The sequence below is a fragment of the Urocampus carinirostris genome, chromosome 12, assembly GCF_059441175.1.
Source record: "Urocampus carinirostris isolate Australia breed hairy pipefish chromosome 12, RoL_Ucar_1.0, whole genome shotgun sequence".
NCBI classification, from domain to species: Eukaryota; Metazoa; Chordata; class Actinopteri; order Syngnathiformes; family Syngnathidae; genus Urocampus; species Urocampus carinirostris.
Genome location: NC_142360.1, coordinates 34726552 through 34751769, shown reverse-complemented (window position 1 = coordinate 34751769; position 25218 = coordinate 34726552). Strand labels below are relative to the sequence as shown.

The window sequence follows — 25218 nt, the reverse complement described above, 5'->3', positions numbered from 1 at the left end:
AGTCAAGGCCGGAAGCCAGTCCGGCACGCGTCCGTAGAAAGCTCCAGAGAAACATGGCGGCGTGCGCCAAGATGACGAGAGCAGCGGGACTTCTCCACAGAACAGCAGCCCACTTGGTCCAATTCAACCCGTCCGGTTGTTTCAGGTTGGCCGTGCACCGGGCTGACGTACCACGCCACGGTGGGTTCCGCTCGGTTCGCCTTTACTGTGCCACCAAGCAGACGGCGGGTAGTCGTCGCTGGATGCGGGTGGCCGCCGTCGGTACCGGTCGGTCGGGCTGCTGCCACAGAACTTTCGGGAACCGGTCGAGCGGCTCTGGCTTTTCCGGGGAGGATGGCGCGGAAAGCAGTGGCAGTGAGGGCAGTGGTGATGACTCCGGGGGAGAGGACCCCGCCGGTTCCGGAGGGGGGGCGGCGTACGCTGGACCGCAGATGACAGCTCTGACACCCATGTTGGTGCCCGAAGTGTTCCCGAATGTTCCGCTGATCGCCGTCAGCCGGAATCCTGTCTTCCCCAGATTCATCAAAATCATCGAGGTGAGAGGATGACGTCATATTTCGAGGCCCAATGATGCAATATTTGTTGGATAACTGCATGTCTGTGTAACATTGATGGGACCGACCTGCAGCATCACTTAGCAAGCAGACTTACTGGCAAAACATTATTTTTAGGGTGGCGTTCTCATGCCTTTATGTCCCAGTTGAAAAGTGCTGGGGAAAAAAGTTCAGTAGGCCCCCAGGATACGAAATCTCCAGAGGGGGTCATTGTAAAGTGACATTGCCATGCAGTAGGGCAGTCGTCCGCAGCCTTTTGTCTGACTATGTTTGTGGCCCGGCCCAATAATACTATTCGTGATAATAACAACTATAATAAGCCTAAATCCATTATAGTCACTAGAACACTAGAGGGACAGTGTTCATTTTACCTCTGAAAAGTGATGGGTCCCGGGGACTCGCATGCTCAAAAATGTATGGGTCCCAACAGAGATCTATGGGTCCCCAAAATTTAGTGTTATCGAGGTTGAAATTGTAAATCGGTGACAAATATATAATATACCGTATTTTCCGCACTATAAGGCGCACCTAAAAGTCTTAATTTTTTTCAAAAGCTGACCATGCGCCTTATAACACAGTGCGCCTTATATATGGATCAATATTAAATTTGCAAGGTCTCGCAACTTACTCAACGGCCGCCGACTCGATTTTACCCCGAACGTGGAGTAGTCCGCGGTGTATGCTGGGATTTATATACCGGCGTTTCATTGGCTAACCAATGTGTCAATCATCATTTGAATCGATCACTATTGGCTGAAGTTATTCGGAGCCTCGGATTGGCTAGATGGCCAAAACAAACCCTGCAATCGGCCGAGTTTAGCAATGGCGTAGCAAGTCCGCGGTGTATGCTGGGATTTATATACCGGCGTTTCATTGGCTAACCAATGTGTCAATCATCATTTGAATCGATCACTATTGGCTGAAGTTATTCGGAGCCTCGGATTGGCTAGATGCCCAAAACAAACCCTGCAATCGGCCGAGTTTAGCAATGGCGTAGCAAGTCCGCGGTGTATGCTGGGATTTATATACCGGCGTTTCATTGGCTAACCAATGTGTCAATCATCATTTGAATCGATCACCATTGGCTGAAGTTATTCGGAGCCTCGGATTGGCTAGATGGCCAAAACAAACCCTGCAATCGGCCGAGTTTAGCAATGGCGTAGCAAGTCCGCGGTGTATGCTGGGATTTATATACCGGCGTTTCATTGGCTAACCAATGTGTCAATCATCATTTGAATCGATCACTATTGGCTGAAGTTATTCGGAGCCTCGGATTGGCTAGATGCCCAAAACAAACCCTTCAATCGGCCGAGTTTAGCAATGACGTAGCAAGCTTGCTACAGCACGCCATAAAGAAACATGTTTCATTAGTCTGTATTTGTAAATATTCTACTCTCCTGGATTTACTTCACTCACGGTTGTAAGAAGACCATGATTGCGTATAATTATTGAACGTGAGAACTTAGGTGAGTTATGCGGCTTTATATTTTCCCGGTATCTTGTTTTAGAACGATCTTGATGTTCAGGACTGAATCATCTGACTGTTTTGTCGACGTTCCCATTGTAGCGCCTTATAATCCGGTGCGCCTTATCTATGGAAGATATAGGACCCAAAACTATTTTTTGGGGGTGCGCCCTATAACCCGGTGCGCCCTATAGTGCGCAAAATACGGTAAATCTATATATTCATTCAGTTTTAATCATCACATTTATTGGTAATACAAATCAGTTATCACTTCCGGATTTTTCAGTTCACAACAGTATTGTACATTATACTAAATAAAATTGCTGAAATATTATTCTATATATTCATGCAGTTTTAATCGTCACAGTTAATTGATAATACAAAGCAAGTTATCACTTCAGATTTTTCAGTTCATATATTCTTCGTGGTTTGCTGTCCCGCCACAGTTGTAATGCCTTCTCAAGGTCCAATCCATTATCATCTTCCTCATAGCGTAACCGGGATATAATTTAGTCCAATTTGGCAGAAAGGTCCTTTTCTTGCTAGTATTCTTTTGTTTCTTTTCTTTTGTCTAATCGTTCGCTTGAACACACGTGTTTTCCTTGCCTCTGCCATCTTTCAAATAATTTCCATACCTTTCAACCTCCAGGGCTCCATGCCCTTACAAAATGTTGTATTTTCCCTTACAAAATAATCTTACACCATATTTTTTTTCAAACGTGTTTATTTATGTAGTTTAACATGTTATATTGTACATGTGTTTCGTTATGTCATATATATTGTTAATAAAAATTTGTTGTGAGATACTGAGTTGTTTGACATGAATGACGTTTACTATAAAAAAGGTTCAAAAATGAAGTAGCTTGGACGTTCACTGTAAAAGGAAAAAATACATCCAAATATAATTAAGTAGAATATACATTTTCAGATTCAAATTATTAATTCATTTTCTGCATCAAATTATTGTTTGTAATATATCGATTTAAGGGATAGCCACAAACCTGTCTTTTTTTCAATTTCTTACCTTCTTTATACAACATCATCATTCGTAATATAATGCATCAAAGCAAGTGAGCCGTTTGAGAGCCGGCTCTCTTTAATGAGTTGAGCCAAAAAAGACGGTTCTCTAAAACAAGAAGGACTTCCTTTCAATACACAACTCAAACTTGTTTGACTTGATTGATTTGCCGTTTCGTGATAGTCTGACACTAAAGAAATTACCAATTTTGTGTTGATTTTCACCTTCCCTCGACGACAACCACCACAACAATGGCGTAATCTCGAAGCAACGAGATCTCATTTGCCGAGATCTCGTTTGCCGAGATCGGCGTGCGGACAAAAACTCGAACCGCGAGACCAAAACAGTAATGGCGGATCTGCCTGACGAAAAGTTTGGAGTGCGCTAAATCTTTGTTCAAAAAAAGTCATCGGGTAATAATGACAATTTGGTGTTGATTTGAGACTATGCGTCCCCAGCGAAAATGATGCGTCTAGGACGCAGGGACGCGGGCAAACGAGAACACTGGAGGGATGACCATTACAGTTCTCAAAGATATATATAAAAACAAAAAGAAAACATGACAAAGGAAAAAACTCTTTGGTGTATCTAATGATGAATCAGACTTTGAAGGACATTGAATAATGGAAAGGAAGAGAAAGTGAAAGATAAGGACGGTAGATTGCTGATTAGCGGTAGTGCAGTCAGGATAAGATGGGAAGAGTATTTTGAGGAGTTGCTAAATGTGGAAGATGGGAGAGATGTGAGAGTCGAGGCGATCGGTTGTATGGGGAGAATGCCCGTGTCGGGTGATTTAAATGTGAAGCCTGTGGAAGCATGGGAGGTGCAAGAGGCAGTGAAAGAAATGAAAGGGGGGAAGGCGTCTGGGTTGGTTGTTTGTACGGCTGAATGCTTGAAGAAAGGTGTTACGGCTGTGATTGACTGGTTAGTACGCTTGTTGAATGTATGCTTTTTAAGTGGTGTGGTTCCTGTTGATTGGTGTAGTGCATGTGTGGTGCCATTGTATAAGGGTAAAGGTGATAAGTATCAATGTAGCAATTCGAGAGGTATCAGTTTGTTGTCTGCCGGGTAAGTTGTATGGAAGAGTCTTGATTAAGAGAGTAAGAAGCTGAGTTGGTGATGGAAGAGCAGAGTGGTTTCAGGAAAGGAAGAGGATGTTTAGATCAGGTGTTTGCAGTACGACAGGTGTGCAAGAAATATTTTGCACAAGGTAAGGATGTTTATTTGGCTTTCATGGACTTGGAAAAGGCGTATGACAGAGTTGATAGAGAGGCGTTGTGGCAGGTGATGGTAATGTATGGAGTGGGTGGAAAGTTGTTGGAAGCAATGAAGTGTTTTTATGTCAACAGCAGAAGATGTGTAAGAGTAGGGAGTGAGACAGGTGAGTGGTTCACTGTGTTGACTGGTGTGAGATAGGGGTGTGTGATGTCACCGTGGCTGTATAATGTGTACATGGATGGTGTGGTGAGAGGTGAATGCAAGAGTATTAGGCAAAGGTGTAGAGATGATGGACAACAGTGTAACGGTGTAGCAGGTAAGTCAGTTGTTGTTTGCAGATGACACAGCGCTTGTGGCTGATTCTGAGGAAACATTGAGAAGGTTGGTAATGGAGTTTGGAAGAGTGTGTGATGGGCGTAAGTTAATTGTGAATGTTGGGAAGAGTAAGGGGATGAAGTGTTCACGTGATGGAGTGGGCATGGCGTTGTAAATAAGGTTGCATGGACAGGTGCTGGAAGAAGTTGAAAGTGTTAGGTGGTTGGGTTGTGATGTGGCTGCAGTTGGTGGAATGGAGTGCGAGGTATTGCACAGAGTGAATCAAGGAAGCAAGGCTTTGGTTGCTCTGAGGAGAGTGATGAGTAACAAAAGTATGAGTATGGATGTTAAGAGAGGACTATATGAGAGTGTGATTGTGCCGACTGTGTTGTATGGTGCAGAGACTTGAAGCCTGAATGCAGATTTGGGAAGGAAATTAAATGTTTTTCAGATGAAGTGTTTGAGGAGTATGTTAGGAGTGACAAGACTGGATAAATTGAGGAATGAAATTGTGAGAGACAGACCTGGAGTAGTAGTGGAACTGAGCAAGCGTGTGGATAAGCGAGTACTTGGTTGGTTTGGTCACATTGAGAGGATGGATGAGGAGCGAATGTTGAAGAGGATCTACAGGGCAGAAGTCAATGGAAGGAGATCAAGAGGAAGGCTGCAATTGAGTGCACTGGAGGAAAGCGGTCTAAATGTAGTGGAAGCTAGAGCTCTTGTTGGTGATAGGAATGAATGGAGAGGTGTTGTGAAAGGATAGTAGGATGTTTGGACGCGTTCTAAGGGATGGACAGGGCACCCATATGATGCGGCTGGGGTAAACCAGTGACCGGAGTGACATGGCCGCTTTCTTGTGTCCCGTATCATCTGGAGAGACGAAAGCATGACTGACTTGGGTGCCGATGTGCTTAACTTGTTTGGGCATTTGGGTTGGCCATGGTCCAAAAAAATTGTGTGTGATTTTTATTTATTTTTTGCTACGTTTTCCCTTTTTATTTTCGTTGTTTTTTGTATGTGTTTTTCTTGCTGTTGGTCACCCCTCTTGAGGGATATGACCAGGGTAGATAGATAGTAGATTCAACACCCTAAACAACAAAAGAATGTTCTTTTATTTATGGTTAATGTGAAATTTGTTGTAAAGTGTCTTGTCTATTGTTCATCAAATTGCCGGGTATTGTTCAAATTAATTTTGATTCTGGTGTTTCCTCGGTTAATCTTACCACTCACCAAACCCAGAATTAGTCCGGTAGCTTTTCTTGCCTCTGCCTAATAGCATGGATGCTACACAAATCACTAACACACCAGCATTTTAAATAACGTCAACCGATAGCAAATAGGCATCATAGAGACGTAACTCATCATACCCATGAACACACGAAATTCAATTTTACAATTTGTTGTTGTTGATGTGGTATAGTGCGGAAAATGCCGTAAAGAGGGGCCAAAACCGTCTAATTTCAGACCATTAAGTCATAATGTCGTAGGGTGGGGTCACTGTATTCCGGGGGTCTACTGCTGGTAGAATATTCTCAACTTACACATTTGTCTTTTCCTTCTACTAGGTGAAAAACAAAAACCTGATGGAACTGCTGAGGAGGAAGGTCCGACTAGCACAGCCATACGCCGGAGTTTTCCTCAAGAAAGACGACAGGTACGCCTGAAACCCTCCCCCCAACGGAATCGGCACCAAGCTGTCTTTGATTCTCTTATTTGCATGTGTGGCAGTAATGAGTCAGACGTGGTGGAGTCGTTGGACGCCGTCTACGCGACTGGGACTTTTGTGCAGATCCACGAGATGCAGGACCTTGGAGAAAAGCTGAGAATGATTGTCATGGGACACCGCAGGTCAGCAAAGGAGGAGAAGCTTTCCCAAAAAATGAAAATTGGGGGCTCACAAATAGTTGTTGGCAAACAAGGACATTTGCACACATTTTCACTTACAACACAAAAGCAGCTTATTATACGTGCGTTGGAATAAAATATAATGATGGGCAGCACGGCGGCGCAGTGGTTAGCGCGTGTGCGGCACAGTTGTGAGGTCGTGGGAACCTCCTGAGTGGGTTCAAATCCAGCTCCCGGCCTTACTGTGCGGAGTTTGTATGTTCTCCCCGTGCTTGCGTGGGTTTCCTCCGGGCACTCCGGTTTCCTCCCACATTCCAAAAACATGCATTTCAGGTGAATTGGCCGGTCCAAATTGTCCCTAGGTGTGACTGAGCGAGTAAGTTGTCTGTCCCCGTGTGCCCTGCGATTGGCTGGCAACTAGTCCAGGGTGTCCCCTGCCCACTGCCCGATGATTGCTGGGATGGGCTCCAGCATCCCCGCGACCCTACTGAGGATAAGCGGTGCAGCTGATGAGATGAGTCTTTATTGTAATCAAACACAACATAGTGAATATTATTAACAGGGAGATTAGATGCAACACACCAGGATAAACACGTTATAGGACTTTTAAAATATTTAGAAGAATATTAGGCAACATAGGCAATACTTAAAAAAGTGTTTGCAAACTCTCCTAAATACAATGGTACCCCTCTTTACAAACACCTTTAAACACAAGAATTTTGATATATTCTTTGTATATTTTGGTCTTTTCAGATCAGGGGATGGTGTAATAATAGTCTGAAATAATAGTCTGTGCAATAACCTGTGCAGCCCTTTGAGACTCTTTGTGATTAAGGGCTATACAAATAAAAATGACTTGACTTAACATAATACGAACGAAACTCCAGTTCATAAGCAGTCACCGAGGCTACCACTAGAGACCGCTCGTGACTACTCACTGTCAGCATCAGCTTGTCCAATTTCCGCAAGCATACTACTAAAAACAAAAATAAAAACCTGTTGTAATTTTTTTTGTATATTCATTTAAAGTTCCCGCGACTCTAATTTTAAGTGCAGTAAGTGCTTATGTATCAACAGTCTCTCTCTCTCATACTTTTCAACCTCCGCCAATTACTCCCCTTATTGATGATTGCAAATCCTCCTTATTAACCGATAATCAACCTTACAAACACAATGCAGCACCTATTTACTCACAGCAAGATAGATTATGATATTTACTGCGACAATATTAGCAATCAGATATTGTCGTCTGAAACCAGTGCCCTAGACGATCTGGAATAGAGCTAAAATGGGCAAGAGGAGATCTAGGTCTATCTTAAATGTATCTTGTTATTTGGCATACAAAATTTGAAATGATCAAAAACCATATAAAACCATGTGCGCACATTTGTTGCGGCACTCTTAATAAACTTGCATTTTATTTCATTAGTATCTCATTTATTGTATTACGGCATTTTCTATCTGGAATGAATTAAGCTCATATAAAAAGGTACCACTGTATACAAAGAGCCACATGCTGCTTCACAGGGTCCGCATCACGAAACAGTTAGAGGTGGAACCTGAAGAAGAGGAAGAGGCGATGGCGGCGATTGAGCCGCAAGGAAAACCAGCATCAGGGCGCAAGGCCAAGCGAGGTCGGCGGGAGGAGCAGATGGAGGACAAAGTGAGTCTGCAAATCCGTCTTTTTATTTTTTTTTGGGGGTCCTTAGTGATGTCTCTGATGCATTCATCCATGTGTCCAGATCGCCCAAGCAAACCTGATGGCCGAGCTGCAGCCCTTGCCCTCGCCCGGCGTGCTCATGGTGGAAGTGGACAATGTCCTCCACGAGCAATTTACCGTCACAGAGGAAGTCAAGGTAGATACGCATAGACTCATGTGATGAATGTCTTCTTATTCCAAATCTGAGTGATCTTTTACTTTTCTTGCAGGCGCTCACAGCTGAGATTGTGAAGACCATCCGGGACATTATTGCACTCAACCCTCTTTACAGGTTACCATCAATGTTCATTTTACCTCTGAAAAGTGATGGGTCCCAGGGACTCGCATGCTCAAAAATCTATGGGTTCCAACAGAGATCTATGGGTCCCCAAAATTTAGTGTTATCGAGGTTGAAATTGTAAATCGGCGACAAATATATAAATAAATCTATATATTTATTTAGTTTTAATAATCACACTTTATTGGTAATACCAAGCAGTTATCACTTCAGATTTTTCAGTTCACAAAAATACCGTACATTATTCAAAATAATATTGCTGAAATATTAGTCTATATATTCATGCAGTTTTAATCACTTCAGATTTTTCAGTTCATATATTCTTCGTGGTTTGCTGTCCCGCCACAATTGTTATGCCTTCTCAAGGTCCAATTGCAGCAACGGAATTTCCATAGCTAATTTGTGGTTTTCATTGTCGTTGTGCCGATCCAATGTCCTTTTCTGAAAGTTCGTATTGCGAAATGGTTTATGCAATCCAGTTTTTTGTCACGCTGGGTGCATGCATCACAGAACATGTAGCCTCCATTATCATCTTCTCATAGCGTAACCAGGAATTTAACTGAGTCAATTTTGCCAGAGAAGTCCTTTTCTTGCCAGGAGTATTCTTTTGTTTATCTTTCGTCGAATCGTTCGCTTCAAAACACGTGTTTTTCTTGCCTTCGCGGTCTTCTAAAGAATTTCTCTGCCGTTTTTTCGTGTCGGAATTATTGCCGTTGTTACCACTTTCTGTATTATGTTTCGACTTATTACCGACACTGAAGAAATTACCAATTTTTTGTTGATTTGCACCTAATACCAACTGTTTTTACGGAGGCATACTTCTCTTTCACTCGACTACCACCAAAACAATGACGTCATCTCGAAGCAACGAGATCTCGTTTGCCGAGATTGGCGCGAGACAAAAACAACAATGGCAGATTTGCCCGAAGAAAAGTTTGGAGTGCGGTAAATCTTTGTTAAAAAAAAAAAAAGTAATTGGGTAATAATGACAATTTGGTGTCAAAAAAGTTGCGTCCCAGGGACGCACGTTGATTTGACACAATGTGTCCCCAGCAAAAATGATGCGTCTAGGACGCAGGGACGCGGGCAAACGAGAACACTGTACTCTAGTGCAGCAACGTTTTTGGTGTGGAGTGCCACTTTCAAATTTCCTTGGAAATCAGTGTGCCACACCAAGATCAATGACTCGCACAACATTTTTTTTTTATATCCAAAAGAGCTGTCATTTTACACCAGTCCGAATATACAATATGGATAGACATTGAAATACTATAACTGACCAATGTATCTTCCACTATTCTTGTTCATCAAAAAACTAAAAAATGAATGTGAGGAACGTGTGGAAAGGCCTGTAGCCATCCATGACTTCAACTTTTTACCACAAGAATCAACCTGAATCGACCATTTTTCATCAACAATAAACTGCAATCAAAAATAAATGATATGGACAGCTACCATAACATTCATCAATGAAATCTTATTGCAGAAAATATCCAAACTTGAAATAACAGCAACAAGGCAGAAGGCTACTTGAAAATAAGTGCAACAGAAAAAACAGCTGATTTGGTCTCAGATATAAATGGTTTTCTGTGCTTTGCTATGTATGCAGTGAGCAATGTGATAACTTGTTTCAGTGGTGGTGTTTTTAGCAGTGACTAAGGTTTTTAGGGTCTGTGTTTGTTTACCATACCTGGACACAGCGCGTTTTAATGTCTACAACTTGAATTAATGTTTCTTCTCGTAATGACGTTTAACACTTGATGTGGAGGTACAACGCTCTCGAGGCATAATGCACAAACAGCACAGTCATTTTTTGCATAAGCCCCCAGTCATCAGTCAAAGAACGAGAAGCAATCATTATTCATTCATTCATTTATCGCGCTGGTGTTTCCTTGGCTGGGTCAGAACACTGATTTTTCCTCTTCTGCGAGTCGTTGTGCAGACGCACACTCGCACACGGAGCAGAAGAGGAGGGGCGCTACCGTGAAGCCTCTAAACAACACGGCGCGCAACTGAAAATGTCTAAATTTCAGGTAAAAATGCGCATTTAAAAAAAATAATCATTATCATTTTGCCGTGAGCTCGCTTACCACTGGTTAACCCGTCGCGTGCCACTGCTGGCACGCGTGTCATAGGTTGCCGACCCCTGCTCTAGTGTTAGTCTTTTTCTGACTCAATGTGACCCTCATGACTCTTAAGTCCCATTGACTGTGCGTATCCCCCAGTGGGCGCCCAAGCGTTGCATGCCATCGACCACGATGCTTTGAAGTAGCTTTATTATTTTCATGCTAATAGTCATTTTTAGGACTTTTTGTGAGATAAAAAATTCTTTCAAGAGGAAAAATTGCCGTAGTCAAGTTCATACATGTTAGAATTATAGTTCAAATGACACTATATACATAAACATTCTATCATAATGAGAGAAAACACCAGGAACAAATTTTGAGCTAGCAAGGAGAACAAAGGGAGAACTGTACAAATATACAAATATCCTGCCTTTTTTCAAGGTATCCCCTTTTGCCCATTCATTCAGAATATCTTTATATATACAGGACTGTCTCAGAAAATTAGAATATTGTGATAAAGTTCTTTATTTTCTGTAATGCAATTAAAAAAACAAAAATGTCATACATTCTGGATTCATTACACATCAACTGAACTATTTCAAGCCTTTTATTATTTTAATATTGCTGAATTTGGCTTACAGCTTAAAAAAACTCAAAAATCCTATCTCAAAATATTAGAATATCATGAAAAAGTATACAAGTAGGCTATTCAACTAATCACCTGAATCATCTAAATAACTCGAAACGCCTTGCAAGGGTTTCCTGAGCCTTAAAAACACTCAGCTTGGTTCAGTTAACTAAATCACAAGTATGGGGAAGACTGCTGATCTGACTGCTGTCCAGAGGACCATCATTGATACCCTCCATCAGGAGGGTAAGACACAAAAAGAAATTTCTCAAAGAGCAGGCTGTTCACAGAGTGCAGTTTCAAAGCATATCCACAAAAAGTCTGTGGGAAGGGAAAAATGTGGCCGGAAACGCTGCACAACCAAGAGAGATGACCGCAACCTTAACAAAATTGTGAAGAAGAGCCGCTTCCAGAATTTGGGGGAGCTTCAAAGACAGTGGGCTGAAGCTGGAGTCCAGGTATCAAAAGCCACAGTTCACAGACGTGTCCGGGAAATGGGCTACAATAGCCGTATTCCCATGGTCAAGCCACTTCTGAACTCAAGACAACGGAAGAAGCGTCTGACTTGGGCTATGGAGAAGAAGCACTGGACAGTTGCAGAGTGGTCCAAAGTCCTCTTTTCAGACGAAAGCAAGTTTTGCATTTCATTTGGAAGTCAAGGCGCCAGAGTCTGGAGAAAGGCTGGAGAGGAGCAAAATCCAAGTTGCTTGAAATCCAGTGTGAAGTTCCCACAGTCAGCAATGGTTTGGGGAGCCATGTCAGCTGCTGGTGTTGGTCCACTGTGTTTCATCAAGTCCAGAGTAAATGCAACTGTGTACCAAGAGATTTTAGAGCACTACATGCTTCCATCTGCTGAAAATCTCTATGGAGATGAGGATTTCATTTTCCAGCATGATCTGGCACCTGCCCACAGTGCCAAAACCACCAGTAACTGGTGCACTGACCATGGCATCACTGTCCTTGATTGGCCTGCTAATTCCCCTGACCTGAACCCCATTGAGAATTTGTGGGGTATAGTTAAGAAGAAGATGAAAGACACCAGACCTACAAATGCAAATGAGCTGAAGGCCGCTATCGAAGCATCCTGGGCATCAATTACACCTCAGCAATGCCACAGGCTGATTGCCTCCATGCCACGCCGGATTGATGCAGTAATCCGTGCAAAAGGATTCCCAACCAAGTACTGAGTGCATCAATGGACATTTTCAAATGTTTGATTTAGTTTTGCTGTTATAAAATTATTTTTTTACTTGGTCTGAGGAAGTATTCTAATATTTTGAGATAGGATTTTTGAGTTTTTTTCAGCTGTAAGCCAAAATCAGCAATATTCAAATAATAAAAGGCTTGAAATAGTTCAGTTGATGTGTAATGAATCCAGAATGTATGACATTTTTGTTTTTTTAATTGCATTACAGAAAATAAAGAACTTTATCACAATATTCTAATTTTCTGAGACAGTCCTGTATATATTAAGTTGAAAACCCCTGAAGGGTGGTGAAATCAAGGAATATCAACATGGGCCAAATATGGATCGAGACTTGATGCAAACAATGACTACAAATAGGCAACCTTGACATTACAAGCACTATTCAGGAATCCAAAGCATTTCTTCATTGTAAGTGTCCAACGATCACAGCAAAAAGTGAAACCCAATTTTGGTAAATGTATAACAAACATAAAATGATAATCTCACCAAGAAATTTTTTTATCTGTAATATGATTGGTTGACCAACTTAGAGCCTTGAGCAGGTGGTGCAGCTTTCTACGGGAAGCTGATTTAAGAAAAAAAAAATCTCTATTTGGCCCAAAAGTGAACGAGGAACTTATGTTATTAGTGTGACAATGTTGGGAATAGGCAGAGCAATGCCTTGTTTGTTTCTGCTGTGAAAATCAAACTGCTCTGATACTTTATTGACTAACTTTTTTCTCTGACTGGCAGTGATGCCTCTGAGAATCCATTTCAGTCAAAAGTAGAGAAATTAGGTCAGTGGCATGGCAACTGACAAACACAGTAAGGTCAAGATGGGGGTTCAGTATTTTATCTGATTGTCTTTGTGTTTACAGAGCCTTAACGCATACTTTTCTGTATACCTTTAAAGATCACTCAAAAGAGTTGATGTATCTGTAATGTTTGTTATTGTGTGGTTGGGCATCAGGGAGTCGGTCCTGCAGATGATGCAAGCAGGCCAGCGTGTGGTGGACAACCCCATCTACCTAAGCGACATGGGGGCCGCCCTGACGGGGGCCGAGTCGCATGAGCTGCAGGACGTCCTGGAGGAAACCAATGTGAGCTTTGGCTTGTGATTACATCATATGCAATAACGTCATCATTCCGCGGTACGAGTCGACATGTCGTTTTTTGCAGATTCCCAAGCGTCTATACAAAGCGCTGTCCCTGCTCAAGAAGGAGTTTGAGCTGAGCAAGTTGCAGCAGCGACTGGGCCGAGAGGTGAGAGCCACCTTTAAAAAGCCCCCCTACATGCCATCTTTCTTACAGGAAAATGTTTTCTTTTTGTGCTCTGTGGCTGATGGCAGGTCGAGGAGAAGATCAAGCAGACACACAGGAAGTACCTGTTACAGGAGCAACTCAAGATTATCAAGAAGGTGACGACACCTTTTCACATTGTGGCTCATTCGATGACTTGTTATTACTGTCTGGACATAGCTTGGAATCTACTATAAAAACAAAAAACAAACAAACAAAAATATATCAACACTTATTTTGCAGTGTATTGCAAAAAGGGTACAAAATAAAATGACTCATAACCGACAGGCATTTCAGTAGATGCTAATATTAAGTGTTTGGTTTATTAAAATCCCATAAAATGACAAAAAAGTCATTGAAATGCTTAAAAAAAGTTCAGTGAGACAACATGGATATAAAGAAAAAGTAGAACTGTTGAGAGCATTAGTGTAATTAACACAAGCAATTTGATTCTACTTTGAGTAAAGTGGATTCTTATAATGACAAATAATTGGCTTGTTGCTGCTGCACCCTTTTTATATAACTACATATTTTTGGGGACTTTTTTGACTTTAATGGACATGACCGTGAATAGTGATAAGAAAACAGGAGTAGGAGGGAATGATGACGGTGCAATAGTTAGTGCAGTCTAATGCACTTGCGTATTTGCCAAAGCTAGATAATAATAGTAAATAAAACCTTTGCCACACATTGCTTAGAGCCAACTAATGGATTTTGGTGACAAATGGACTAAATGTTGTTTTTAAGGATTAAAACGCCGCAACTGTAAATGGTTAGCGCTATAGTGTTAGCATGTAAACCAGCGGTCTCCAATGTGGTGCCAGCGGGCACCAGGGTACCCCCTATGAGCAGCTGAGTTGCCTATGGACCTGTTCTGAAAATAGCTCACCAGTGCTGAGTCTTTGTTATTTTCTAGTAAACGTTTTTTTAAGCAGTTTACTGAGTCTAACTCATTACAATAATTCATCTGCTAATAACACAGTATCAACATAGTATTAACATGACAACTTGTTATATTAGAAATGCATATGAAACTGGGTGGCCATTGCATTTTTTTTTCTTTAGGTCAAAAACAAAAAAGCATTTTTGCTTTTTCAGTGGGAAAAATTCGGCATATCTTGTTTAATTTCAGTGCCATGCTTTTTAATTGTTGTGTCAGTTATACAGATCATTAAAAAAAAACTTTTTACTGGTAATTTTTTTACTCTCCTCTAGTTCTCAGCAGACAAAAAAATACTTTATTTTGTTTACAATGCAGGAGTTGGGTCTGGAAAAGGAGGACAAGGAAGCAATCGAGGAGAAGTTCCGCGAGCGTCTGAAGGATAGGACGGTCCCTCAGCACATCATGGATGTCATCAACGAAGAGCTGACCAAGATGGCGCTTCTGGACAATCACTCGTCTGAGTTTAAGTGGGTATGCTTCGACCTTCCTGCCCACTAAATCGCATTCAAACACAACCTCTCCTCTTATAGCGTGACCCGCAACTACCTGGACTGGCTGACCAGCATGCCCTGGGGAACCAACAGCGAGGAGAACCTTACTTTGGATCGAGCCGAGAAGGTTCTGGAGGAGGATCATTATGGGATGGATGATGTGAAAAAGCGGATTCTGGTCAGTACACGTGAAGATTGTGTTAGGGAGGTTATGGTTGCTTTTCTGTGATCCTGGATCGTTTCGGCAGGAATTTATTGCGGTCAGCCAGCTGCGAGGGTCCACGCAGGGCAAGATCCTCTGCTTCTACGGCCCCCCAGGTGTTGGAAAGACCTCCATTGCTCGTTCCATCGCCCGTGCCCTCAACCGCGAGTACTTTAGGTTTAGCGTGGGCGGCATGACTGACGTCGCCGAGATCAAAGGACACCGGTGCCAAATTTGTTCCTAGAACGGTTCTTTTATGATTTTTTTTTCTGAAGGTGTGCTTTTGTGTATGCAGGAGGACGTACGTGGGTGCCATGCCAGGAAAGATCATCCAGTGCCTCAAGAAAACCAAAACAGAGAACCCTCTGGTTCTCATTGACGAGGTGGGTACTAAAGGTGTCCTTTGGCTTAGTTCTCAGAACTATGTGATATTTTACTCACATTCTCAGGTAGATAAAATGGGCCGTGGCTACCAAGGTGACCCGTCTTCAGCGCTTCTTGAGCTTCTTGATCCTGAGCAGAACGCCAACTTTCTGGACCACTACTTGGATGTGCCCGTGGACCTTTCCAAGGTGGGACGCTGATAAGATTAAAGTTGAGGAGACACTCAAAAAAAAGGAGAGAAAATATCAAAGGATTTTGAACTTGCAAGGAGAAAAAGGAGAGAACCCAAATTTCTGATAAGAAATTCCATCTTGTTCTAAAAGCCCTCACCTAGTCCTTTCTCTCTATTAGATATCATATTTTATGAAAGCTGATCCGCTCTAAAGGATATGGAAATCAAAGAACAGGAACATGTTTGGCCCATAGTGACTCTGATATAAACAATTCATGCTGGTCAAAACAACAAACAACAGTGCACAGTAATGGTCAAAATAACGAACCAGCATCACATTCAATCTACTTTGCAGGTTTCTATTAAAAACAGAATAAACTAAGCAGATGCTCTTGTGTAACCTCTCTTTTAATGCGGTTCTCATTTTCCTCTGTGTCCAGGTTCTGTTTATCTGCACGGCCAATGTGACCGATACAATTCCAGAACCGCTCCGAGACCGCATGGAAATGATTAACGTGTCAGGATACGTGGCTCAGGAGAAGCTGGCCATCGCTGAGGTAGTTTTTTCAATTTTTAAACAAACCAGAAAATGATGAATTTGCTCACGTTTTGTTGTGGTCCAGCGCTACCTAGTCCCTCAACTCCGCTCGCTGTGTGGCCTGAGCGAGGAGAAAGTATCTATCTCCCCAGAAGCGCTCAGTTTACTCATCCGACAGTACTGCAGAGAGTCCGGTGTCAGGAACCTGCAAAAACAAGTGGAGAAGGTAAGCGAATGTCATTTGCATACACTCCTCTTCGGGTGAAATAGAGTTGAAATAATTTTTTCACAGTATCTAAATGAGACTTAACGTAAATGAGATGTTCCAGGATAATACATAGGTTTCTATCCCCCGCCATACAACAATCTCACTGCGATCCCTACCTCAGAATGAACTTATGTCGAATGCTGGGGTCTACCGTAATATTATATTTATATACCGGAGCCATATCCCCCTGGTGGGAGGTGGCTAGAGTCAAGAACAAATTCGCATTTCAGACTCTTTCTGGGAGATTGATACAGAGGAGGGGATTCCCAGCCCCCTCGCTCAACCCAACTGATGTGTTGGTAGTCACTAGGTGGCCAAACCCCCCAATTCCAACCTCTAATGCTGAGCGCCAAGCAGGGAGGCAATGGGTACCAATGTACCGTATTTTCCGCACTATATGGCGCACCGTGTTATAAGGCGCACCTTCAATGAATGATATATTTTAAAACTTTTGCCATACATAAGACGCACCCCATGAGCAGTAGCTCAGGAGGTAGAGCGATCGTTTTAGGATTAAGGGATCCCAGTTCAAATCCCGGCTTGTCCGTGTTACATGTCGAAGTGTCCTTGGGTAAGACAGTGAACCCCCAATACCCCCAATAAGCAGGTTAGCGCCTTGCATGGCTGCACAGATCACGGCCGCTATTGGGAAATGTGAAGCACAATGTAAAGCGCTTTGGGAAGTCATTGACTTGAAAAGCGCTATATAAATGCAGAACATTTCATTTCATAAGGTGCTATAAGTGCATGCTGGTTTAAGATCAGGTAATTGTGCAATTTTGTTATTGTAATCCTGTGCAGTCCTTCGAGACATTTTTGTGATTAAGGGCTATTTACGGTAAATAAATGTGACTTGACTTGACTACAGTAGAGAATGTAGTTACGTTATGCAACCTCTAGAGGTTGCCACGCTAAAGGGAATGTCAACAAAACATTCAAAATGGTCAAACTTTATTGTTAACAAACAAGCTTTCCACAACTCCATTCACTCCCAAAATAAATAAACAGCCGTTTTATTATTTTCTCTGAGGTAAAGCATTTTCGTGACACATCTTTAACATCTTTGAACAACATCAAGGCATATCATTTTAATTTTCCTCCATTTAGTCAACACGCAAAAAAAAAACCGTCTGATACTGTTATTTTAAATGCAGGGATCAGAATTTTCCGCGGATCCGCGGATTTCCGCTGTTTTTGAACCCCAAAGGCATTCCGACTTTTTTACTTTTTCTCTTGCGTAGCAAACAAATTCAAAATCCGACTGTCTCACTCTTTCCTTTATTGCTCTGGCGCATCCTGGCGGCCGTTAGAAAAATTGGCCGCATTGATGCTCAAGCTGCAGGGACTGAACTGCATTTGAACTTATCTTGCAGTATTTACAAAAAAATCAGTTATGTGGGCAAATTATTTTAATCTTCTAAAAATGTTACTTAAATGATAAATATAAGCATGGTTTTGGACAAGTAAATTGCCTAAAACCCAGGGGGGGGGGGGGTTGGGGTTGGCTCCGCCCTGCTTTATTCCAGGACCCTGGCTATTTCAGCTGAAAATGAAAATCTCCATTCTGATCCCTGTAAATGAAACGTTAGTGCAATCGCAATAAAGTGACACTCGTAATGTGCAAAAACAACAAGTGCAAAACAATAACAATAAAGCAATAACATAATAACTGTAAAATGTAAAACGTAAACACACAAAAGAAAAACAAAGATCACTCTATAAGCTCCTCATCGACGAATCCCTCGAATTCTTCTTCTGCAGTGTTCGAATTGACCATCTCAGTGAATGGGCCATCCAACACGTCCGGCTCCGTTTCATCAAGGTCGTCATTAATTGAGTCAGTGTCGCTGATGTTGTCTGGCTGTTCGGGGACAATTCCCGTCTTCTTGAAAGCTCGGACCACAGTTGAGACTGATATATCAGCCCATGCATTTACGATCCACTGACAGATGGTGGCGTATGTCGCCCGGCGCTGTCTCCCCGCACGTATGAAAGAGAATCGTTGTTTAATATTTCCCAGTATGCACAGCGCGAAAAATGGAGTCGGCGGCTGTTTCTCGTAGTTGCGAGACCTTGCGAATTTAATATTGAGCCATATATAAGGCGCACTGTGTTATAAGGCGCATGGTCAGCTTTTGAAAAAAATTTAGACTTTTAGGTGCGCCTTATAGTGCGGAAAATACGGTAAGTCTTAGGTATGACTCGGCTGAGGCTTGAACCAGCAACCTCCCAGTCTCGGGGCGGGCGCCCTACCCCTCAGGCCACCTGGTTTTAAACCGAGCTGGTACCGTAATTATGGAACCAGGTTTTTATTTCAAACGTTTTCTTGCTCGTCCTCAGCTGAGGTTTTGTATGGTCCGTTCAGGTTTTCCGCAAAGTGGCCTTCTCCATCGTCAGCGGAAAGCAGCAGGAGGTCAGAGTCTCGCAGGAAAACCTTCAGGACTTCGTGGGGAAGCCGCTCTTTACCGTGGACAGGATGTATGACGTTACGCCACCGGGCGTCGTCATGGGGCTGGCCTGGACCGCCATGGGTGAGGACGCACGTTGACGTGCACGCACACAACTTCGCATGCTAAACGTGTTGCTACAATTGCAGGAGGCTCCACGCTGTTCATCGAGACGTCCGTGCGAAGACCTTGTACTAAAGATGGCAAAGGAGAAGGTTCGCTAGAGGTCACAGGTCAGGAAGAGAAAGAAAGAAAATTTCCCTGTCCCCCTCCCCCTCTCCTTCTTTACATTGATGTGAACTTAAGTCTTTTGACTGCTTATTTCACAAAGGGATTCTTTATAAACTTTTGGCTTGGATAAATCTTGTAAATTAAGTTTCCATTCAGGCAATTATCTAATTGGAAATGGAATTCTGGAATGATCCTGGTGAATCGTTTACATGAAGAGTGACAAACGAACAACTGTATACGTGGCATTGGCTAGTATTCAAATTACAAGGGCCAAGCAGAGCAATATCATGTCACAAGTACACGTGATTTCCACATTTAACTTCTGATGGTAAATATTTGGGCGTTAAATAATTTCATTCATGTCACTCAACCAAATTATAGAAAGGACCGTGCTTGTTTGTTCCAACAGGGGCTCCATTGCTGCGTGGATGGATACAATTGTGGTATCCACTAATTATAAACTATAGCATTTTTGTCAAAGCCCCAGGATATGCTATATGACCCACCATTAGATTGCTTTGTATTGTCTAATGCGAACAAAGTACAGTTCATATGAGCAAAGCATACAGAAAGATGCCAGAAAAACTTAGCGGTGACTTCTAGATAGGGATTCCACAATGAAAAAGAAATAAAATTTCTAGATTTTTTAAAAAATTTCTTAATAAAAATTAACTTTGGTATGATCATTCATTAATTTACCTTCATATTCAAATATTTTTAAATTTGTTTTTATGTTTATGTTTTTATTGAATGAAAGAGTTTTGAACCACTAGATGCACTAACTATTGCAAACTGTCCCTTTAAATAAAACGAAAATGTCCTGGAGAAAACAACCAATACACGTGAGGCTTTTTAAGCTAGTAACTCGACAGAATAGTTTTTCCCCCAGTGATTTAGGATCTAGTATCAGTATTGTCACACAAACGCCGCTTCCCATTGTTGCCAAGTTTCGGCTCATCTGTGAAAAGTGGCGACCAAATGACAAAGGTGCTTTTTCTAAGTCAGATCAGGAGGCTTCTCCTGCTACTGGTAACCATGGAAACCAGTACTATATGTTTAATGTGGGGAAGCAAACACCTACCCAAAAAACAGCCTGGAGAGGTATGAGTCCCACGAGGCTGTACTTACCCAAGTCACACCACAGGAAGCGGTGCCCTTACGACTACTTACACCCTGGCAATTAAGAAGATACGTAAACCATGTGAAGTTGGAGTTTTCCTTTATCATTTGTCTCTGTACTACAAGTCTCACAGTGCTTTGGGGCATAAAAATATCCTACATGGAGGAAACTGCATGTTGGAGGACTCGAATGCGTAAACATGCATGATTTCGAGGAAAAAATGAAATGATTTCCCTAACCATTGCTATCGTAGTATTTGCAGTTGCATTAAACTGCTTTATATCAATGAAATACTATGAATATATCGTTTTTCCTGCTTCTAAATCATAGGTGTCAAACTCACGGCCTGCTGGCCTCATCCAGCCCGGCGTATATTTATATCTGGCCCGTGAAATCATTTTATATACATCGACTGTAATGGCCCGGCAGATAACTCCCAAACTACAGATCCCATAATGCAGCGCTTCAGCCACCTTGCCGCTGCAAGACTTCTCAGAAACATTCCCGTATCAATCAAGTTAGCTGAAGTCTGACAAGCGCAGCCACTTTTAAAACTCTACTGACAAAAAACACGTTGGCCAGTTGAAAAACAAGACGGAGTCTTCAGTGTCAGGGAGAAGAGACGTCACATACGGGGACGAGCTATTATCTATCACAATGTAATGGAAGGCTTAACTGAGAAAAGCAGGGTGACTGTTCTTTTGCTGTGGATTACGCAGATTGTAAACCCTAACAATGAGCAAGAGAAAAGTTGATTCTGAGAACTGAGCCTTTCAAAACTGATGGGAGGCTGAATATATGTTTACTGACATTGCTGGTAAACATATGTGCTAATGTGGCTGTAATTTAGGAATTTAATGTAAAACTGCACTACAAGACAAAACATCAGGATGAGATGAAAAACCTGAAAGAAGAGCAGAAGATACAGGAAGTGGAAGAGTTAAAGAAGATTATGAAGATCCAGCAGATGTTTTCAACCGGACAAAATCCCATCGTTAAAATTCGATTCATATTTCCATTTTTCTCATTATTTGAATTTGGATAGTTTTGACAGGAGATATTTTTGTGGAGAGCAAAGTATTTCAAGTTACTTGAAAATTAAGTTTGTTTATTCTGGAATAATGCTCCTGTCTTTTTTTAATTCAAATGTATGTTTAAAAAGCCTGTTTTATAGTTTATTCAATAAATATTCATCCTGTTCGGCCCGCGACCAAAGGTATGGTTTAAGTTTTGGTCGTCTGTGCAATTGAGTTTGACACCCTTGATCTAAAAATACTCACTGTTCCTTCTTGTTTCCTTCGTTAACGTTTTTCTTGGATTGTGTACTTTGCTAACTTGATGTCTCGCTTCACCCTGACATCATTTATACAGCCGTAGAAATCAAACTCATTGGAATATTCCTTGTGTTCCCCCAGGTCAACTGGGTGACGTCATGAAGGAAAGCGCCAAAATAGCCTCAACATTCGCCCGAGCGTATCTAATGCAGCAGGACCCGGGAAACGACTTTCTGGTCAACTCTCACTTGCATCTTCACGTTCCAGAGGTGACCACTACACTAACACAATCCCCAATCCCATACCTCTCCTCGCTCATCTGGCTTGATCTTATCCCTCCTTGCCTCAGGGGGCGACACCCAAGGACGGCCCGAGCGCCGGCTGCACCATCGTGACGGCGCTGCTGTCCCTGGCGATGGCTCATCCCGTACGTCCCAATGTGGCCATGACCGGCGAGGTGTCACTGACTGGAAAGATCCTTCCGGTGGGGGGCATCAAGGAGAAGACCATCGCCGTGAGTCTTGTTTGTAATGTGACCTGCTTACCTTGATTTAAATACAGTAAACTCCCAGGAATACAATATGAATCAGATGTGGGAATCAAAAAGTGATCTAGTCCTATAGCAGGGGATACAAACTTGTGTAAATTAGCTAATGCGTTCTGAATCACTGGTACCCTAGAGAAACCTATTCAAATAAAATACAACTAAATAAATAAACAATTTTAAAACTTCCAACTGCAAGGATTGTCGTATTTTCAGACAATGTTATTGTTTTTATCGCGTATTTATAAATAATCGTCGATTTGTTCAGACCACGCAACTAGGAAATGGTTGCTTGTCGTGTGCCTTCTTCGTATTCCTTTGTCATCAAAGGTTTTATTGCCATGTTATCATGTTTTTGCTTCTCCCTTTAGCATCCCTGCAATGTTTGTACGCTGAGTGAATAAAAACGGCAAACAAATCCAATATTGTATCGCAATAACTCACAGAATCTTGACAACTGAACTGAACAAAAATAGAGAAAGGCATTGTGGTAGGGACCACCGCCAGTAGTATAGCTGCTTCTTATGATGTCATGACGCAAACCAATTGCAAACCAGCATTCTATATAATGTGGACCCGTAGCTGACAGTAACCTGTCAAACACAGCACTACCACAAAGTTTGATTTTTTTGTTGTTTTTTTTTTTGTTTTGTTTTTTGGTTGCTCCTACAGTAATTTGTTGTTGACCTATTTGAAATGTCACGTCGTATTTATTTGTATAGCCCTAATCACAAGATGTCTCAAAGGACTGCACAGTATACAATAACATCAAAAGCAGTAAATAGGGGCCAAATTAAGATTTTATTCCTGAAAGTAAAAGGAGAACATAGTAAGGTGGGGTTGCTCTATCGCTGAGATTTACTGTAATTGAGAACGTTTTTTGTTGTTTTGTTTTTTTTTGCTAGGCTCGACGGGCCGGAGTGACATGCATCATTCTGCCAGCAGAGAACAGAAAGGACTTCTCGGACCTTCCGGACTTTATCACAGAGGGCCTGGAAGTTCACTTTGTGGACCACTACAGTCAAATCTACCCGGTGGTCTTCCCTCAGTCATAAGTACTGCCGCTGGGTGGAGCGCTTTTAAAAAGCCCAAAGTTCGGCTCAGGTTGGCCCCCCACAACAGACCAATGCCAAACTTTGTCAAACACGGGAAGTGATGTCACTGATTTGCTGACAGGCACTGCGAGAAACTCTTTTTTTCATAGGTGATTTAATTATTTTTATTGTATATTATTGTATTGTATGCTTGGATAAATACTATATAAAGTTTATGATAAAAACAGTATTGGTTTTTCATGTCTTATCTTTTTAGATTTTATTATGAAAAACACATTGCTTTTTTTCACAGATTTAGAATTTGGTGAACATGATGACGGCTGACAAGATCTGTATTTATGAAAAGCGATTTATATTTAGCGATATACAGCCACAACAGGGGTGTGTAGGTGTGACACCTTGATTGTAAACTGTATTTAAATTTTTTTCATATTTACTGGACCGAACCTCAAGCGCAATAGACTATGCTTGGCATGTGCCTCAAGAGGTGCTGCATATATCAATAATATTTGCACAAGGTCAACTTTATCTTCGAGCCTTATGTACTCATGAAAAGTGCCAATAATGGCTCGCGAGCCTTAGGTTCTTGACCCCTAAAATAGCGCATCCTAAAAGCAGTGCAATACCATATAGCTGCAACAGAAATTCCCAAATAAGTAGCAGAAATATATTTTCACAGTTTTGTTCTATTAACCTATTTATCCTTGTTTTAAGGGAGCTGTAGCGCTTACAAGAGGGCAACAGGTCAAAGAGATGGTGGCGAGGGTGAGAAGAGTATCTTATAATGTTGATGGCTCTGTTGAAGTATCGCAAGCCAACTGGCAATGCCATCCAGTAAGGCCGAGCAGCCAACCAATCTCTGGGCTGTGTTGATTACTCTGTATGTTTTTCCTGTATGCTGTTGTTCCACCAAAGGGAAATTGTAATTTGGCATTTATTGATATATTATCAATGCAATATTCGTGAAGACAGGTTTGTGGTTATCCCTTTAAGCAGTATATTACCAACAATAATTAAATGCAGAAAATGAATTAATTATCCTACTTATTTATATTTGCATGTATTTTTGTCCTTCTAAAGTGAACATCCAAGCTAATTAATTTTTGAACTTTTTTTTTTAAATAAACCTCATTTATGTAGAGCAACTCAGTATCTCACTACAAAATGTTAATAAACAATATAAATGATATAGCGAGGGCAGCACGGCAGTGCAGTGGTTAGCGTGTGTGCTGCACAGTTCTAAAGTCTTGGGAACCTCCTGTGTGGGTTCAAATCCAGCTACCGGACTTTCTGTGCGGAGTTTGTATGTTCCCCCCGTGCTTGCGTGGGTTTCCTCCTGGCACTCCCACATTCCAAAGACATGCATTTCAGGTGGATTGGCCGGTCCAAATTGTCCCTAGGTGTGAATGAGCGAGTGAGTTGTCTCTTTTTGTGTGCCCTGCGACTGGCTGACAACCAGTAGTTCAGGGTGTCCCCTGCCCGAAGATAACTGGGATGGGCTCCAGCACCCCCGCGACTCTACTGAGGAAAAGCGGTGCAGCTGATGAGATGCATGCGAAACACATGTACAACATAACATGTTAAACTACTTAGATAAACACGTTTGAAAAAAAAAATACGGTGTAAGATTATTTTGTAAGGGAAAATACAACATTTTGTAAGGGCATGGAGCCGTGGAGGTTGACAGGTATGTTATACGTCCTTTAAAATGAGCATGAACTTGTTCAAAACTGTAAAGAATCACGAACCTTCCTTGCAAAAATGTTTCACAATCAAATTTAAAATCAATGCATGTTTTTTTTATGTCAAACAGTTGGAGGAGTGCAGGTTTGTGCACGGTTGCCCCTAGTGACGCGTCTCTTTCACTTAACCCCGCCCTTGTTTCCTCTCTCTGGCCCCTAATAGGCTGCTTAGACGTTGCTCTGTCCTTCGATTGGTCAGCCCGGCCTTCACTCACT

General features: G+C 42.0%; 1 protein-coding gene across 1 annotated transcript; it reads left to right on the top strand.

The window, feature by feature from the left end:
• lonp1 (lon peptidase 1, mitochondrial) lies at positions 1-23487 on the top strand. Its single transcript, XM_088349041.1, has 21 exons — positions 1-536; positions 6136-6224; positions 6299-6418; positions 7943-8078; positions 8158-8271; positions 8345-8406; positions 13263-13392; positions 13472-13555; positions 13642-13710; positions 14850-15001; positions 15065-15203; positions 15274-15452; positions 15523-15610; positions 15677-15799; positions 16224-16340; positions 16407-16547; positions 18955-19120; positions 19186-19269; positions 21803-21930; positions 22011-22175; positions 23111-23487. The coding sequence occupies exons 1-21, from the start codon at positions 54-56 to the stop codon at positions 23258-23260; spliced, it is 2919 nt and encodes a 972-aa protein (XP_088205167.1). The 5' UTR covers positions 1-53; the 3' UTR covers positions 23261-23487.
• The last annotated feature ends 1731 nt before the right edge of the window (positions 23488-25218 follow it).

Bases quoted from the DNA above. Each gene is read 5' to 3' on its own strand.
- lonp1 (XM_088349041.1), top strand. From the start codon at position 54: ATGGCGGCGTGCGCCAAGATGACGAGAGCAGCGGGACTTCTCCACAGA. The intron at 8,407-13,262 runs GTTACCATCAAT...GTTGGGCATCAG, and splicing joins GCACTCAACCCTCTTTACAG to GGAGTCGGTCCTGCAGATGA. The intron at 15,002-15,064 runs GTGGGTATGCTT...CTCCTCTTATAG, and splicing joins AATCACTCGTCTGAGTTTAA to CGTGACCCGCAACTACCTGG.